This window comes from Lissotriton helveticus, chromosome 11 (genome assembly GCF_964261635.1).
Source record: "Lissotriton helveticus chromosome 11, aLisHel1.1, whole genome shotgun sequence".
Taxonomy (NCBI): domain Eukaryota; kingdom Metazoa; phylum Chordata; class Amphibia; order Caudata; family Salamandridae; genus Lissotriton; species Lissotriton helveticus.
The window spans coordinates 652,134,517-652,150,274 of record NC_136072.1 but is presented as its reverse complement, the minus strand read 5'-3'; the positions used below and the strand labels follow the sequence as shown (position 1 = coordinate 652,150,274).

General features: G+C 40.7%; 1 protein-coding gene across 1 annotated transcript in view; it reads left to right on the top strand.

The window, feature by feature from the left end:
• SPHKAP (SPHK1 interactor, AKAP domain containing) overlaps positions 1-15,366 on the top strand; it is a 974,320-nt gene extending 958,954 nt beyond the window's left edge. The window contains exon 11 of the mRNA XM_078665525.1: positions 11,377-15,366. Within this exon, the coding sequence (XP_078521651.1) occupies positions 11,377-11,520 (144 nt within the window). The 3' untranslated portion in view covers positions 11,521-15,366. The remainder of the gene's footprint in view (positions 1-11,376) is intronic.
• Positions 15,367-15,758: the final 392 nt, after the last annotated feature.

Genomic DNA, 15,758 nt, shown 5'->3' with positions numbered 1-15,758 from the left:
GTTTAATGCTCAAAACTTGTTTTAATGCTTGCAGGGCCCGTGTACAATCCCCATCAAACCAACCTACTTTCCCGGCCCTCCTCGTACTAGTGTTCCTAGTAAAAATCTCTTCCATGGTCACATTCATTTTAACAAAATCATCAATTATATTACAGACATTGGCATCATCACTCAAACACTTCTCAATTTCTACACGACATTTAGTCACCACCTCTAGATGTTTCAATTGGGGGTCAATTCCAGACCATTTGATTCTCATCCCGTTTGTTCTAGTGGCAATTGCATTGACGACACAATTATTGTCATCTAGTTTTTTGTTGCCCCAACACAGCAATGATATATGGATACTGTTATGATCGCTTAATGGTTGTTCCGTAACCCAAAGATTCGAATAATCAATATTGTTGGAAAGCAGAATATGATCAATACTGGTATCGGTGTTTCTACCAGTATAAGTTGGGCAGGGAAGATTAACCTTATTTTTCGTGCAATTCAACAGATCCAAATCAAATTTTGCCAATAATTTGTTCAAAGCCATGCCATACACACTATGAGAAAAATGAAGATCATCCCCTGCACCTCTGACCCCAGACTCCTTTCTAAGGCCGCAACAATTACTTTTGGGCAATGGGCACTGCTTGATATTAAAATCGCCTGCCCATAGGATCGTCGCCTGTGTCCGGGATGCCGCCAGGGCTATCTCAATTTCACTCTCTAGGGGGGGTAAAGTTTTCCACCTACTATTGTCGAATATGTTGTTATAGTAGTTAATCAATATTAGATCGTTTCCTTTGTTAAATTTAAGGCGGAGTACCTGATTGTTACTCCCGTCTGAACTATAACTTTTAATTTGGCATGCAGTTAGTTTATTTGAAACCAATAGCAAAAGTCCTCCCTTTGCGCGTCCTGCAGCAGTGTTAGCCGCTGGTAGCCAGTGGGAGGAATAACCCTCTATAAAGATGGGTTCTTTACACCATGTCTCTTGGAGACAGATGAAGTCATGACCTTCAGTGATAAAACCCTTCCAGAACGGGGTATCCAGTTTGTTCTTTAGGCCCGCTATATTCCAAGTAACTAAACTGTAGCCTTGATCTTGATCTATAATATTGTTTGGTTGTGCATCTATAAGAAGGGGTGATGATTCTACATCAGAAATTATAGGTATTTCTATGGACAATGGGGTTAAGGTTCGTACCTGATTGGATGTATCCTGTTGCTCGTCCATACTAGCAACCAGTGTAATGTGGGAGCCTAGTTCCAGCTCCCCCATATTCGCTTGTGGAGGGGTGAGCAAAATCCTACTACTTGATTTGTCTAATCCAATTGACTGAGACCCATATAGGGGCCTTTCTACTACCATCCCCACAGGTGGCCATTGTCAATCATTAGACTCCAGGGAATCAAAAACCTGAAATCTATTTTGTGTTGGAATTGTATAGCACACTGAGGGGCCAATTATTTTACTGAAGGTAGGATTTTCGTTAATACACAATGCAGGATCGAGTAGATGTCTGTAAAAATATCCCAATGGGAGAAGGGTCATATTGAACTCCCATGGCGATGGGGGTGGTGCCAAAGTCAGACTGCTCTTTGCCCAGTGTGGGGATCTGTAATTTATAATTATACAATCTCCCTCGAACTTTTTTCTTAATGGGCCCACCCAACCTACCCTTTGTGTCATGATGATCTGGTTTGCACCTGACTCGGGGTAGCTACAGTTATTGGTGAGCCAATGTAAGGTTTTATTTTTGAGGGCGTGGTGTGATTCTGTTTGGCCTTTACTCAATTTTGGGACATTGACTAATACCACTACATACGCACTACATTCTGGTGGAAGATCGGTACGAGTTGGAATTTGTGTATCAGTCTTTTTAACCACATCCTTGCTTGGTCTAGTGACCTGTTCTGGCATAGGCATAGGATCTTTCCTGGTTACTTGTTTGGCTTGGCTAACCAGGAGTGGAGGTAGGGGTTTAGCTCCAATATTCTCTCTAACCCCACCATCACCCCTAGGTGCGGAGTCTAGAATATCAGTATTAGTCTCGGATGGGGCGGTTAGACTGCCTAGTGCGTCCGTGTGCTTAGACAAAAGTCCGCCCAATCTATTAACCTCCGCAGTCATCCTATCAAGTTTTGCCACTAAAGGTTTAATTATACCCTTTATCTTAGAGTCAATGATACTAACTAGGAGATTGAGTTGTTCTTCATCCATTTTTTCAAAGCCAGTTGTCACTGGGGCAACATCATCCATATCTAGATTTTTAATAGGTGTAGCTACTTTTTTTCCTCGTGGTGCGGGTACCCCCACGTTTAGTCTGAACTTTCCTACATGCTCTGACCACTCTAACTACGGGGGTCAGAGGTTGCTGCACTATAATATCTGTGGAATCGTTCAACTCGACCTGAGTAGTGGTGGGGGTAGACTGTTCGGGTGTTACCCTGACAGATGCATCAAGATTAGTAGAATTGCTACTAACATCCAGTGCTGTCCCCGACGGGGGGAGTGCAGAAAATAGAGGGTAGGGAATCGCAACACAGTCCTAAGGACTGTCGCCTATCGCTATTTATTTTGGTAACAACCTTAACTAAATAGTTGTCCAATGGACCAAGTGCAGATGGAGCATTATGTTTAGGCATATTTTTAGAAAATCGAATAAAGCTTATGAATAAATTAAACACTATATACTTAAATGCCACCCAGTGACATCAATACTTAAAAGTCAAAAAATAAAATAACACAACAGTTATACAGAACTAGGCACAGGACAAAATCTCACTGTTTGTAGAGCGGGGGCTGTGACGGTGTCTCCAAGACAAGAACTGTGGCCCAGCCCTGCCTTGTTCTGCCGTGGACTGCCGTAGACTGTCCCGCCCTTGTCCCGGTCTTCTCCCACGCGCGTCCTCGCGGGACGAGGGACCTGACGCGCCTTTATGCGCCTCCTGGCGCGCTCTGTAGTGTTGTGGGCGTTTGCCCCAAAGGATCCTGGGGGATGTAGTCTCTCCAGAGACTGGCGGAGCAAAGCCCGGCCGGTCGTTTCAGCAGCAAGGGGGCGGAGCCAAGCCCGGCCGTAGGCACTAGGAAACCGGGGCAGCAAAGGTCAACAAAGCTCCCCGTAGCAAAGCTCCCCGCGGTAGCAGCATCTGGGGGCACCAAGGACTCGGCCCCTGACGCGCCTTTATGCGCCTCCTGGCGCGCTCTGTAGTGTCGTGGGCGTTTGACCCAAAGGATCCTGGGGGATGTAGTCTCTCCAGAGACCGGCAGAGCAAAGCCCGGCCGGTCATTTCAGCAGCAAGGGGGCGGAGCCAAGCCCGGCCGTAGGCACTAGGAAACCGGGGCAGCAAAGGTCAACAAAGCTCCCCGTAGCAAAGCTCCCCGCAGTAGCAGCGTCTGGGGGCACCAAGGACTCGGCCCCTGACGCGCCTTTATGCGCCTCCCGGCGCGCTCTGTAGTGTTGTGGGCATTTGCCCCAAAGGATCCTGGGGGATGTAGTCTCTCCAGAGACCGGCGGAGCAAAGCCCGGCCGGTCGTTTCAGCAGCAAGGGGGCGGAGCCAAGGCCGGCCGTAGGCACTAGGAAACCGGGGCAGCAAAGGTCAACAAAGCTCCCCGTAGCAAAGCTCCCCGCAGTAGCAGCGTCTGGGGGCACCAAGGACTCGGCCCCTGACGCGCCTTTATGCGCCTCCTGGCACGCTCTGTAGTGTTGTGGGCGTTTGCCCCAAAGGATCCTGGGGGATGTAGTCTCTCCAGAAACCGGCGGAGCAAAGCCCGGCCGGTCGTTTCAGCAGCAAGGGGACAGAGCCACGCCCGGCCGTAGGCACTAGGAAACCGGGGCAGCAAAGGTCAACAAAGCTCCCCGTATCAAAGCTCCCTGCAGTAGCAGCGTCTTCTAGTATGGGGTGGTATAAAGCATAGATGTTCGTTATGAGTTTATTGAAACTCCCCAAAAATTTGAACTACTAGTAATCATGACAAATCAACCGCACATGCATGTTCTGATGTTTTTGATCAGTATTGCAAAACTCAGACCCACAATATTCATGAACATTTCAAACACATCAAAAAAGAATAAGACAGGCTCTGACTACTCAAGCCACTGGACTAATTTACAAATGGAGGCCAGTGGCATTACCCCTTGGTCCAAAAACTAGGAGGCACCAAAGTTGTGACTTAATAGCACCACAAACTGCTGCAAAAAGTCAATGAGACTTTCAGAGTCAAAGGAAAGACTGGCAGGCATGGAATACCATCAAAGACTATTGAGATGGTGTACACGAATTTCATCTTTACAAATGCTGACAAGGAACCAAACACAGTCCACTCAAGCTATCAAACAGAGATGCAAAGAGTAGCCATGAAATACAATCAAGCAAATCATCAGCTGCGTAAATTGACCATTAAAGACCCTCTATGCAAAGTACTATGATAGTTGGTGGTAAATTATTCACAGGTAGGATAAAGGAGAAAGAGAAGTCGATATAGTGACAAAAGGCCACCAAATAAAAAGTGCTTGCTGGAAATATAGAATTTACTAAAGAAATACCGACTCCTCTTTGGTAGCTAATTAATGGCAAGAGTAGATTTCAAACACATCAAAAAAGAATAAGACAGGCTACTACTCAAGCCACTGGACTAATTTACAAATGGAGGCCAGTGGCATTACCCCTTGGTCCAAAAACTAGGAGGCACCAAAGTTGCGACTTAATAGCACCACAACCTGCTGCAAAAAGTCAATTAAACTTTCAGAGTCAAAGGAAAGACCGGCAGGCATGGAATACCATCCAAGACTATTGAGATGGTGTACACGAATTTCATCTTTACAAATGCTGACAGGGAACCAAATACAGTCCACTCAACCTATCAAACAGAGATGCAAAGAGTAGCCATGAAATAAAATCAAGCAAATCATCAGCTGCAAAAAATTGACCATTAAAGACCCTCTATGCAAAGTACTATGATAGTTGGTGGTAAATTATTCACAGGTAGGATAAAGGAGAAAGAGAAGTCGATATAGTGACAAAAGGCCACCAAATAAAAAGTGTTTGCTCGAAATATAGAATTTACCAAAGAAATACTGAGTCCTCTTTGGTAGCTAATTAATGGCAAGAGTAGATTTATCACCTCTAATGCCACAAAATGCAGAATAGAGAATCTTTAGAGGAATATCAGATGTTACCACACATGCCATGGCCACGCACTGCTTTAAAACATCGGATTTACAGCGCAATGACCTTTACAATGCATTGTAATACCCCATATGGATTTATAAAACATATCATTACCACACATTTTAGTACTGTAGTACTCTGTCTATCTATCTATCTATCCATCTATCTATCTATCTATCTATCTATCTATCTATCTATCTATCTATCTATCTATCTATCTATCTATCTATCTATCTATCTATCTATCTATCTATCTATCTATCTATCTATCTATCTATCTATCTGTCTGTCTTTTTTAATAGACTCGTAACAACAGGAGAGGAAGGGAACAGAGTTGCGCTCCTATCCCCCTCTATGTAATACAAAGACAACAACAGAGGAGCGTCAGAAGATGTTTAGAAAAAAGAGAGCAAGCATGTAACACCCCTCACAGTCTCATTTGACTATGAGAGATACCTCTTGAGGTTATTCGGAAGGCCCTCACTCACCACCCTGGTTGGTGACATGCTTCATCATCGGGCCCCACCAGGAGTGACCGAATGCCACCCTGGTGTGCTGCGATGCCAGGTTACTGCGGAGCTGTTTTTTTTGGTGAAGTGTGTTAGTTGGAGTGATTTAAAAATGTGCCAATTGTGGCAAAAAAAATATTTTAATGGTTTTGCCAAATGGACATGAGTAAAAACAGTGGTGTAGGATAAAGGACCAGAATTAAAAGTCTTGATTTATCCTGTGTTGTTGGTCAACATGTTTCAGCCTAAATGAGATCGGGCATTCGTCAGGACCAGTGAAGTGAAAGAAATGTGATAGGAAACCCCGGTGGTATGGGCTCGCTAAGGCCCACCCTAGCCTGGGGTATAAGAGTTAAAAAGTTTATCAAAACACTGTCTCTAGATTCCGAATGGTTGGAGTGGAACCGAGTTTATTCTGTCAAACGTAGACAAAGACAGACGGACAAAAACATAAAAAACAAATCAAGTTAGCTGTAACAATATCTGTTGTCGTTAAGATGAAAAACAAGAATATGCTGCAGTACTCTAAGGAAGTGGTAGTAGCCATAACAGGACCAAGGGTGAACTGAGTGACCTTGTGCACCTACTGGATAAAAATTTGTCCTATGAAAATGTCGGGACAACTGTTCATGACAGCCAAGTTTAGGTGAACGTAGAAAAAGGGCATTTAGGAGGTGGATTGTAATGCCCAGTATATCGCTACATGGTAACCAGTGTCTAGACTATAGGTAAAGCAACTATATTGCTTCAGTGTTTTAGGGCCAAAATGTAAATGCAGATAAGTCTAAGTTAATCCTTACAAAACAAGCTGCTTATTCCAGCAACATGGGTCTCAGAAGGGGGGTGTAACTCTGTTCCCTTCCTCTCCTGTTGTTACGAGTCTACCTAGCAGCGCACAGCGGTGAGAGTTTCCTCTCCTCCTTTCTTCTGAAAGGTTTTGATATTGACATACATTCCTTCTCCCTCCCAGTTGGGATCATGGCCAACCTAGGCCTAACTTTTTCGGAGTCTGATCTGGATGCTAGTTTCGCCCGCCCTTCTCTGTTTGCGGACCCCTCAATTTCGCAGGCAGTAACCCGAACACGAATGAGTGGGAGCAACTTTCAGAGCTTAAGAGGAATAGAATACGTACCATTTTACATGGAACAATCTCAACGGAATATTTAAGAACTAATACTTCCCCGAAAGGCCTCCTCGTGACTAATGCACCAAGGATTTTCCTCGAAGATGCAATATTCAAAAAAGAATGGGCCATGATCGCATGGCATTGTACACGCGACTGGTTTGTACTAATAATTAAGACAGCCGTGAGATTATCAGAGGCCATCATGGCCGAAATAACACAAACAGAGACACACTTTAAAGCAACTCTGACTGGTTACAAAAAACGGTTGGATGACATCAATAAAGACATTAATGAGTATAAAGATAAAATAACTCAAACTAAAGTGACACAATTCCAGAAGGATCTAAAAAAATTCTCTTTCAACAAAGTTTATCCCTATTCAGACACAACCTACGCACCACCTACTAAGCCAAATTCAAAAGACAGAGGGGTGGTTTTAGAGGGAGGGGTTTTAGACACTGGTAACCATGTAGCGATATACTGGGCATTACAATCCACCTCCTAAATGCCCTTTTGTTCACCTAAACTTGGCTGTCATGAACAGCTGTCCCGACATTTTCACAGGACGAATTTTTAACCTGTAGGTGCACAAGGTCACTCAGTTCACCCTTGGTCCTGTTATGGCTACTAGCACTTCCTTAGAGCACGGCAGCATGTTCTTGTTTTTTCATCTTAACGACAACAGTTATTGTTACAGCTAACTTTATTTGTTTTTTATGTTTTTGTCCATCTGTCTTTGTCTATGTTTGACAGAATAAACTCGGTTCCACTCCAACCATTCGGAATCTAGAGACAGTGTTTTGATAAACTTTTTAACAATTATGCCCGAGGCTAGGGTGGGCCTTAGTGCGCCCATACTACCGGGGTTTCCTATCACATTTCTTTCACTTCACTGGTCCTGACGAATGCCCAGTATACCACTATCATTGAGGCTGAAACATGTTGACCAACAACACAGGATAAATCTGGACTTTTAAATCTGGTCCTTTATCCTACACCACTGTTTTAACTCATGTCCAATAGGCAAAATCATTAAAATTATTTTTTGGACACAATTGGCACATTTTTAAATCACTCCAACTATCACACTTCACCAAAAAGAACAGCTCCGCAGTAACCTGGCATCGCAGCACACCAGGGTGGCATTCAGCCACTCCTGGTGGGGCCCGATGATGAAGCATGTCACCAACTAGGGTGGTGAGTGAGGGCCTTCCAAATAACCTCAAGAGGTCTCCCTCATAGTCAAATGAGACTGTGAGTGGTGTTACACGCTTGCGATCTTTTTTCAAAAAATCTTCTGACGCTCCTCTGTTGTAGTCTTTGTCTTTTTTAATATATATATATACATACATATATAGATAGTCATATATTTATATTCACATATCAATGTATGTATATAGATGCATATATGTATGTGTGTGTATATATTCAATGAAAAAAGCAAAGATTAAAGCTTAAGAATAGTTAGGGAAACGTTATTATTTTGTACAATACAAAACCAACTTAAACTACTCAAACCATTGAAATTTCAAAGTTGTAGTTATAATTTACATTTATACCTTCCGCCCATCCCAAATATACTATAGGTCACACAGCTCTAGACAGAGTGTTATAAAATCAGTAACCAAGAAAAATTACTACTACTAAACATGCTATAAGTGATGTCATGTGAAAGGGTACAAGCAGTGCATGGAGAAGGTGTGAGTTATAGTTAATAGTATGCTGCATTTCATTCCCTTAGCATAATAATTTCTTCATTTGCTACAAGGCGAAGGCAAATATCTTTCAATTTCTTGTCATATTCTTAATTGTTAGCTTTCCTCATATAATGGTACATTATAGTGCAGGAACATGTTGCAATTTGCTCATTTGTACCATTAATAACAAGCACGCACCAGTTGGCTACAGTACAAGAACAGGGGTGTAGCATACATCTTGTATACGCCATGAACATGCACAGGATGTATGATGGCCCTCTGCCCCGCAATAGTGATATTGACTTCCAATTCAGAATTATGATTCATGGCACTATGTGCACTGAGAACAATTGCGACATTAAGAAGTTCCTTCTCAAGCCAATTAACTGCTGGAATTTATTTATATCTGTTTACCTTTGGTAAAAAAACACTTTGGTTTTATACATTATTACAGAGCACTTTATGTGATTAGGCACTCAGCACTTTATGGTAGCACAAGCACTTTTTATTGGTCTATGTACGTACATGCATAGAACATTCCTACTTGTATATTGAAATCTATTTATGAGGCGATGCCTGTCCAGCTAAATGCATTTAAGTAGTAATATGAAATATAGCAGAGGCCCGATGAGATGATCAATGTGAACTAACATAAAGAGACAATCTTGTATTTACCTTAATCAACATTTTTTTATGGTAGTGTTATTTATATATGCATTTAGCAGTTATTAATAATATGGTCACACTACAATTATGAGGTGTTGAATATAATGTACTTTGCAGTAAAATAACAAAGCGCATTACCTCAAAGCTTATATTGTAAATATTGTTAAAAATGCAGTTCAGTAATGCTGAGCTTGTTCACAACACATTGATGAAATTAAAGTCTGTTTTTATGCCTTTCAACTGGCACACCAAGTGACACTAAGGGTTAAAATTACTGATTTGCAGAGCGTCACATGTGGTGACCGAAACCCGCAAAAGCAAGTTTTTGCGAGGAATAAAGCAAGTACACGAATGCAACCGGAGTCCGTGCCCATCTGTCTTTGACAAGTGGATGCGTGTTGGGATTATTTGTGGAATATATATATATATATATATATATATATATATATATATATATATATATATATCACGTTTGGGAAAGAAGTCCATTGGTACTGCTTCACGGCATATACTGCATTCCTGTTAAGGAATACTTCGGCCCCGCTCTTGTGCACGGCGTTCGGGGCGGTGGAGGTATCTTACCTCTGTTTGTGGCACTCTGCCCCCGCTCAATGACTGCCGCACACGAGGGCTGTGATAGTTTGAGGAGACCGGAGGAGCAGCTTGATTGGCGGCCAGCGGACAAAGGGAATATCAAGCCCTGCTGGATTTGGGCTACCGCTAAAAAGAACACTAACACTTGAGCCTCCGCCATGTACCAGCCCATTCTGCTTCAACATATGGCATTGTGGGAGTTGTGGTGCAATTACAATGATTTGCACTACAACAGGTGTGCTTCACGGCAAGGGGGAGGAGCGGAGCCCAGTGTTCATCTAGGGACAGCAGGAAGCACTTACCAGGACTCTCTGTCGGGTGAAGGGCGCTGAGGAAGGCAAATGCGCCGAAATGCATTCGCCGCCACCGGACTGTGCGTTGCTGTGAATTAAAGCTGCTCTGAAAAGTATCTCCTCTGTGGTTGTCGCCTTCTTCTTCTTGTGGATGGCTGTGTGGATATATATATATATATGCCAATTCGATCCAAATTTCAAGCATCCGGGTGCTCTCAGGCGGTGCACTCAAAGCGCGGCAGGACCCCGCCGCAATTGTATTTCTTTCCGGTTTTCCCAGGGGGAAGTTTTTTCCTTTGTGCACTCCCAAGCTTTAAAGAATGTATTCTTTCACATGCTTTTCAATCGTAAGTTCTCTTTAATTTCACAGCAAGCCAGCAACACCTTACGCGTTTCGGTCTGCTCCGTAGAGACCGAAAACAGGCCTCATCATCTAACTTGTAACTTGTGGTTGGACATGGTTAGCCAAGTGATTCATCGTAAGTGATTTCTGATAGAGTTCTACATCAAGCAATCCAAAGCTCAATTTCCTTTGCATCTAACTTAAAGCATGTTCAAGAAAACCTGCATATTTTCCCTGTAATCTGAGGGATTAACAGAATAGCTACAAGAACCTGGCTAATAAGCACCTTATAAGCACTTTTTTAATAATCGCAGAATCTTAGTTTTGCACAATACTAATGGACACAGCCTTCCTTGGATTTAGCAAGAATGTTAAAAAAAATATACTTTGGAACTAATTTACTATATCTACAACAGTTTTCAGGGTCACATATGTATTCCTCTATATACATAGATTAACTCCAAATCCATAGCATCATTCTTTAAACAAGGTGGGGAATTGGAAAATATGTAAGAACATGTATCCATGGACACTGACATGATAAAAATGTCTGATTTCATATTTTTAACTAACGATGTTAATTTATCAACAGTGTATGTCTAAATTAAATCCTATCAACTGAAATGAGGAGCAAATTAAGAGGTTATGTTAAATTGTTTCTTTCTTTTCATTTTTTTTGTGTGATGGAAATCCATAGGGATTGATGATTGTTAAATGTAAGCACACATTTTGATGCACAGACACTTCTTGTGCTTAATTTTCAAACTTGTCAATGAAAACAAATACACTGACAAATATCACTTACTAAATCTTTGTTTTTCTTTGTGACGAAACCATTATCTTTCTTAGAATCAATGTTAACACCTTTAAAAAGAAAAATAGAAGCACAGTCCTTAATTAGCAACATTTTAAGAAAGTGCTGCATAGCAAATTGACTAACCCAAAACTAAACTAAACATTGTTATCTTTCACATTTTGTTCTAGCTCCTAGATGTCATGCACCTTGCTCATCGGAAGGCCTGGAAGGTGGGAGATATCTTTCAAGCAGTAATCCAGTTCTGCCAACAGAAGGAGCAAAGCACAGAATCTTCACCAAGTCTCTTTGACTGGCTTCTAGAACTTGGATAAGAAGCTCTACGCACACCACTGTTTTCTTGTTTTTATTCTAGCTTTAGTTGCAGTGATTTGTGTAGTGCTATGCTTTTGAAACAACCGTGCACTTCGGTTACAGGAAACAAAGACCTGTATAAAAGCAACTGGAGAGTGTAGCACAGCTGTTCAAGTGAACCAATGGCATAACCATGCTTGACCTATGAGAATAAATTGACAAATTGTCAGTTAGAATGTATTGGAAAAGATGCAATGATGGGCCTTTTGAATATCTTGTAAATGCTGAATGATACCAAGGCTGTGCTTAACAGACTATTTTTGTAATCCAATATTACACAGAATGTCTTTTGAATAATTTAGATTGGTTTGACATTTTTAATACCAGGCTCAGAACATTTTTTATCAATAATATTTGTACAGTATATATTAAATTATTGGCTGTCACATAGAACCAGAGGATTGAGCTATTTCTGTTTAGAAGACTGCATGAGTCTCTTTAGTTCTCACCTGGTTTTACAACCAGAATATGAAGTAGCAGCTAGATATATGGGATGGCACACGATTTGGGGCACATTTTCTGTCTCTTCCATTACAAATGCTCCCAAATCATGTTCAGGGAAGAAGAGAAAAATGAAAATTATGTCATTCTATACTACTTTTTGTACAGTAGGGAGTTAGCGATAAAGTATTAAACTAAAAATGAGTGGTTAGGTTCATCACTAACACAACAATCTGGTTATTATTCAGTAGGCAACCACATACCTGACACTTGGAAATTGGTATTTATCAAGTATAATTTATTTAGTATATCTTTGCAAATGAAAACAAATCACAAAGAAGTATGGCATGCTTCTTTTAGGTCCAAAACATTCTACTCGATTGTGATTATTTTTTATATCTGAAGTCTTATGAAAATTGATGAACACCTTCTAAAGAAGACACATAAGCAAATCACTTTGCTGCCTCGCTTCATTTGAGACAATGTTCCCAAGATAGAATTATATTAAAATATCCTAACAAATGTCTAGATTGTTTAAAACCCCTACAATTTAGCAATATTGCAAAGTGCATACATTCTCCGAAGGTAAACCCTAAAATAATGTGTAATAACAAGAATCAAAGCAATCAATGGGTACACATTGAAAGGGGCATGTGTGAATAGATGTGAAATCGACTCCAAAAATTTCAAAATGTGATTAAAAAACAGTAATAATATATAGTTAAATATTAACTCCAAACAACAGATTTACAATAACTGATTCAGGCTCCACATGTGATACCAAAAAGGGAATCTACATTTTTCCATAAAACGGACGGTTATCGAGAAGACCAAAAAGAGGGCAGATAAAGCTAACAAATAGAACGTTTTCTTTTTTGTAACGTGTTTAATTGTCCTTCTTTAAGCAATGGCTTATGTGTATGTCACTTAGTAATTCAATTGCGTATTCCCTGACTCACTGTTATCATTAAAATGTCATGATTAACAGGACAATATGCCTACGCCTCAGTGTCAGGTTTTGCATGTTTCATTGCATAAAGACAAATATGGTTTTATTTCAGTCCTAAACATCTTCAATGCATGGAATATTTCCTGCCATATACAAGCATTTTTTGTAAGTTAAGATAAAAAGTAGATTTGTTTATATGTGTGAAATCATAATGTGTTCAAATAAAACGTCTTAGTGTGAGGTAATAACGTTATAATTTAGCAGATATTCTCTCAAATTTCTCAAAGAAATTGAATTTAAGAGATTACAGGAATATTGTGTGGCATTTTAGGGCACCATTCGTGAATATATGTTATTTGGTCATTGGCTACGTTTCTCTTTGAAGTTATTTAAAAAAAACATATATAATTGATGTGCACCATGAAAAATCCAACAATTTATTTTAAAGTGTACAATTTGTTAACAACAACTTTGGTTTTCTGTTATGCAATGTAGCTTAATTAGAATTGTATCTGAGCATGCTGTTGACATTTTAATTGCTAATGAAGGGAAAAACGCAAAGTGGCAGCCCACCTAAATATATACTAATGTTACAGATGAGGAGAAATTGTGGAGACAGTTTACTACCTGAAATCGAACATTAACATGAAATATTGAAACAGGGATAGGTAATTTTATAACATTAAAAGTCCGATAATTTGACATATGGTAACATATGATTATTCCCTCTGTATTTTGCTGTGTAATATTCCTTGAAATAATTTGACATTGGCACAAAATTGCCATAGCCCTTTCATGTGTCTTTGTAATAAATGTTAAACTACTGTGCCCTAATTTTGAAATTCGATGGGTATTGTGAGTTATGGCTGATTTAAGATCACAAATCTTGCAGGAAAATCGCCCTCCCGATTTCTTTTCCTGGGAAAAATGTAAATCTGTGTGAGGAAAATTACCAAGGACTGGGGCAAACGTGGAAATTGGCACAGAAACTCTCACTCCCGCAGTTATTCTCTATGTCTGAGGATCAGACTTGTACTAGTAAGATACAAATGTCCACTGAAATGTGTGCACCCTGCAGCATTGCTTTTTCATGGTGCTGTATTACCACAGGAGTCCCATGGCTTCTGTAATGAAGGCTTAGTGTATATCGCTATATGTATTATGTACACAAGGCAAATTGCTAATATGGACACTGCTTTGAACCCAACCGAACCGAATAAATAAATACAAAAAACCTTCCACTTGAATTCGAACTATTCCATTAGATTTCAAATTGGTTGGATTCGACACTCAACAAATGAAAGCAGATATTTGTTATTGTATTTATAAAGCCAGGCATACCATAACCATCATATCACTGTCCTTAATGAAATTTATGATTTGTTCAACGTGCCATGCTTTGGACTGGAACATGTCTGTCCTACTCAAAAGAGAAAGCCTAGAACATTTGATACTGTGCATTCTCAAGCAATCAATACATATTATGGGAAGACATATTTCCCGTTTTAAAGAAAAAATTATAAGCGATAAATATTGGTCAGTTGAGAGCATCACTCTTCTAGCTTAAAGGCAACGTTTACACCTCCACCTTTTTGTTTTTTCATTATTTTTGTAAGGCGCACAGCTACCCAAAAAGGGTTTCCCAGCACCTTCAAATAAATCTGCATCACACTCAGATTCACTCCATGCAAAGTACATCATAATAAAGCCAACTTTATGCACATAAAAATATTACGAATAATCTTGCCCATTTATCTATACGTTTATAAAAGTTTTCTAAAGTGATGTATTCTGTTTTTGGTCCCCTACAAGACTTTTTTTTAATACATAGTTTATAAACCGTAAGATGCGATGCTAGACTCCAGTTAAGGAGTAGGGTTCTTGATCAAATATTCTGTTTTCAGGACCCCTATTTTGTTGACCCCAGTTGTACTCAAGTGCGACTTTAAAGCTATTCCTGAAACGTCGGTAGCTTGATTTTGTTTTGCTCTATGTATTGGATTTAGGCGATTCCACAGTCAGGGGCCTGGGACTACCAATAGGCTTCATCCATTTGAAGGCCTTTTGGGTAAGTAATTGTGCTGTTACCATGTGTTGTTAGGGGCAAATGTATCAAGTATTTGCGTCGCCCTTGCACAAAGCAAAGGGGGCCAAGAGCAATACAACTACTAAGCTAGATTCATCAAGCCACCCAAGGCCACTTTGCATGGATGTGATTGGCTTGATGAATCTAGAGTAACGCATTTCAGCGCAAATTGCTGCATTGCTTTACTGTGCCCCAGTGACACATTCCATGGGTAGTGTTTGGGGGTTCCCATGCAACACCAATGGATTTTGGCATATTCCCAAATTTGCCATTACTCGTGGACCTGGGAATGTGTCAAAATGCTTGCAATTCCCAGGGGAGGCGTAACAAGGAGAAATATCTTTATTTCTCCATTTTTGACTCTTTCTATATGTGCTGCATTCTGCAGCGCACACATAAACTGGAAACTCACAGGATTGTTTTTGTGTAGAAAGGTGTCCCTTCCTGCTCAAAAACAATCCTGCTTACAAAGCAGGAATCCTGGCACCAAGGTGTAAGGGTGCCTGCGTTGCTGCTAGGCAGCATGTTGTGTGTCAGCGCTGGGAAAGGACAGGATTGTGCCATATTATGTCAAAGACAATGCATTTCTGCCCTTTCTCTGCCATGCAGTGCAGATCAGCAAGGTGGCTTGCTGCACAGCACTGCGCCGCATGGCTTTTTGAAATATGCCCCTTACAGTAGGAAGTCCTAAACTTTAACCCAGTCATCCATATATGGAATGA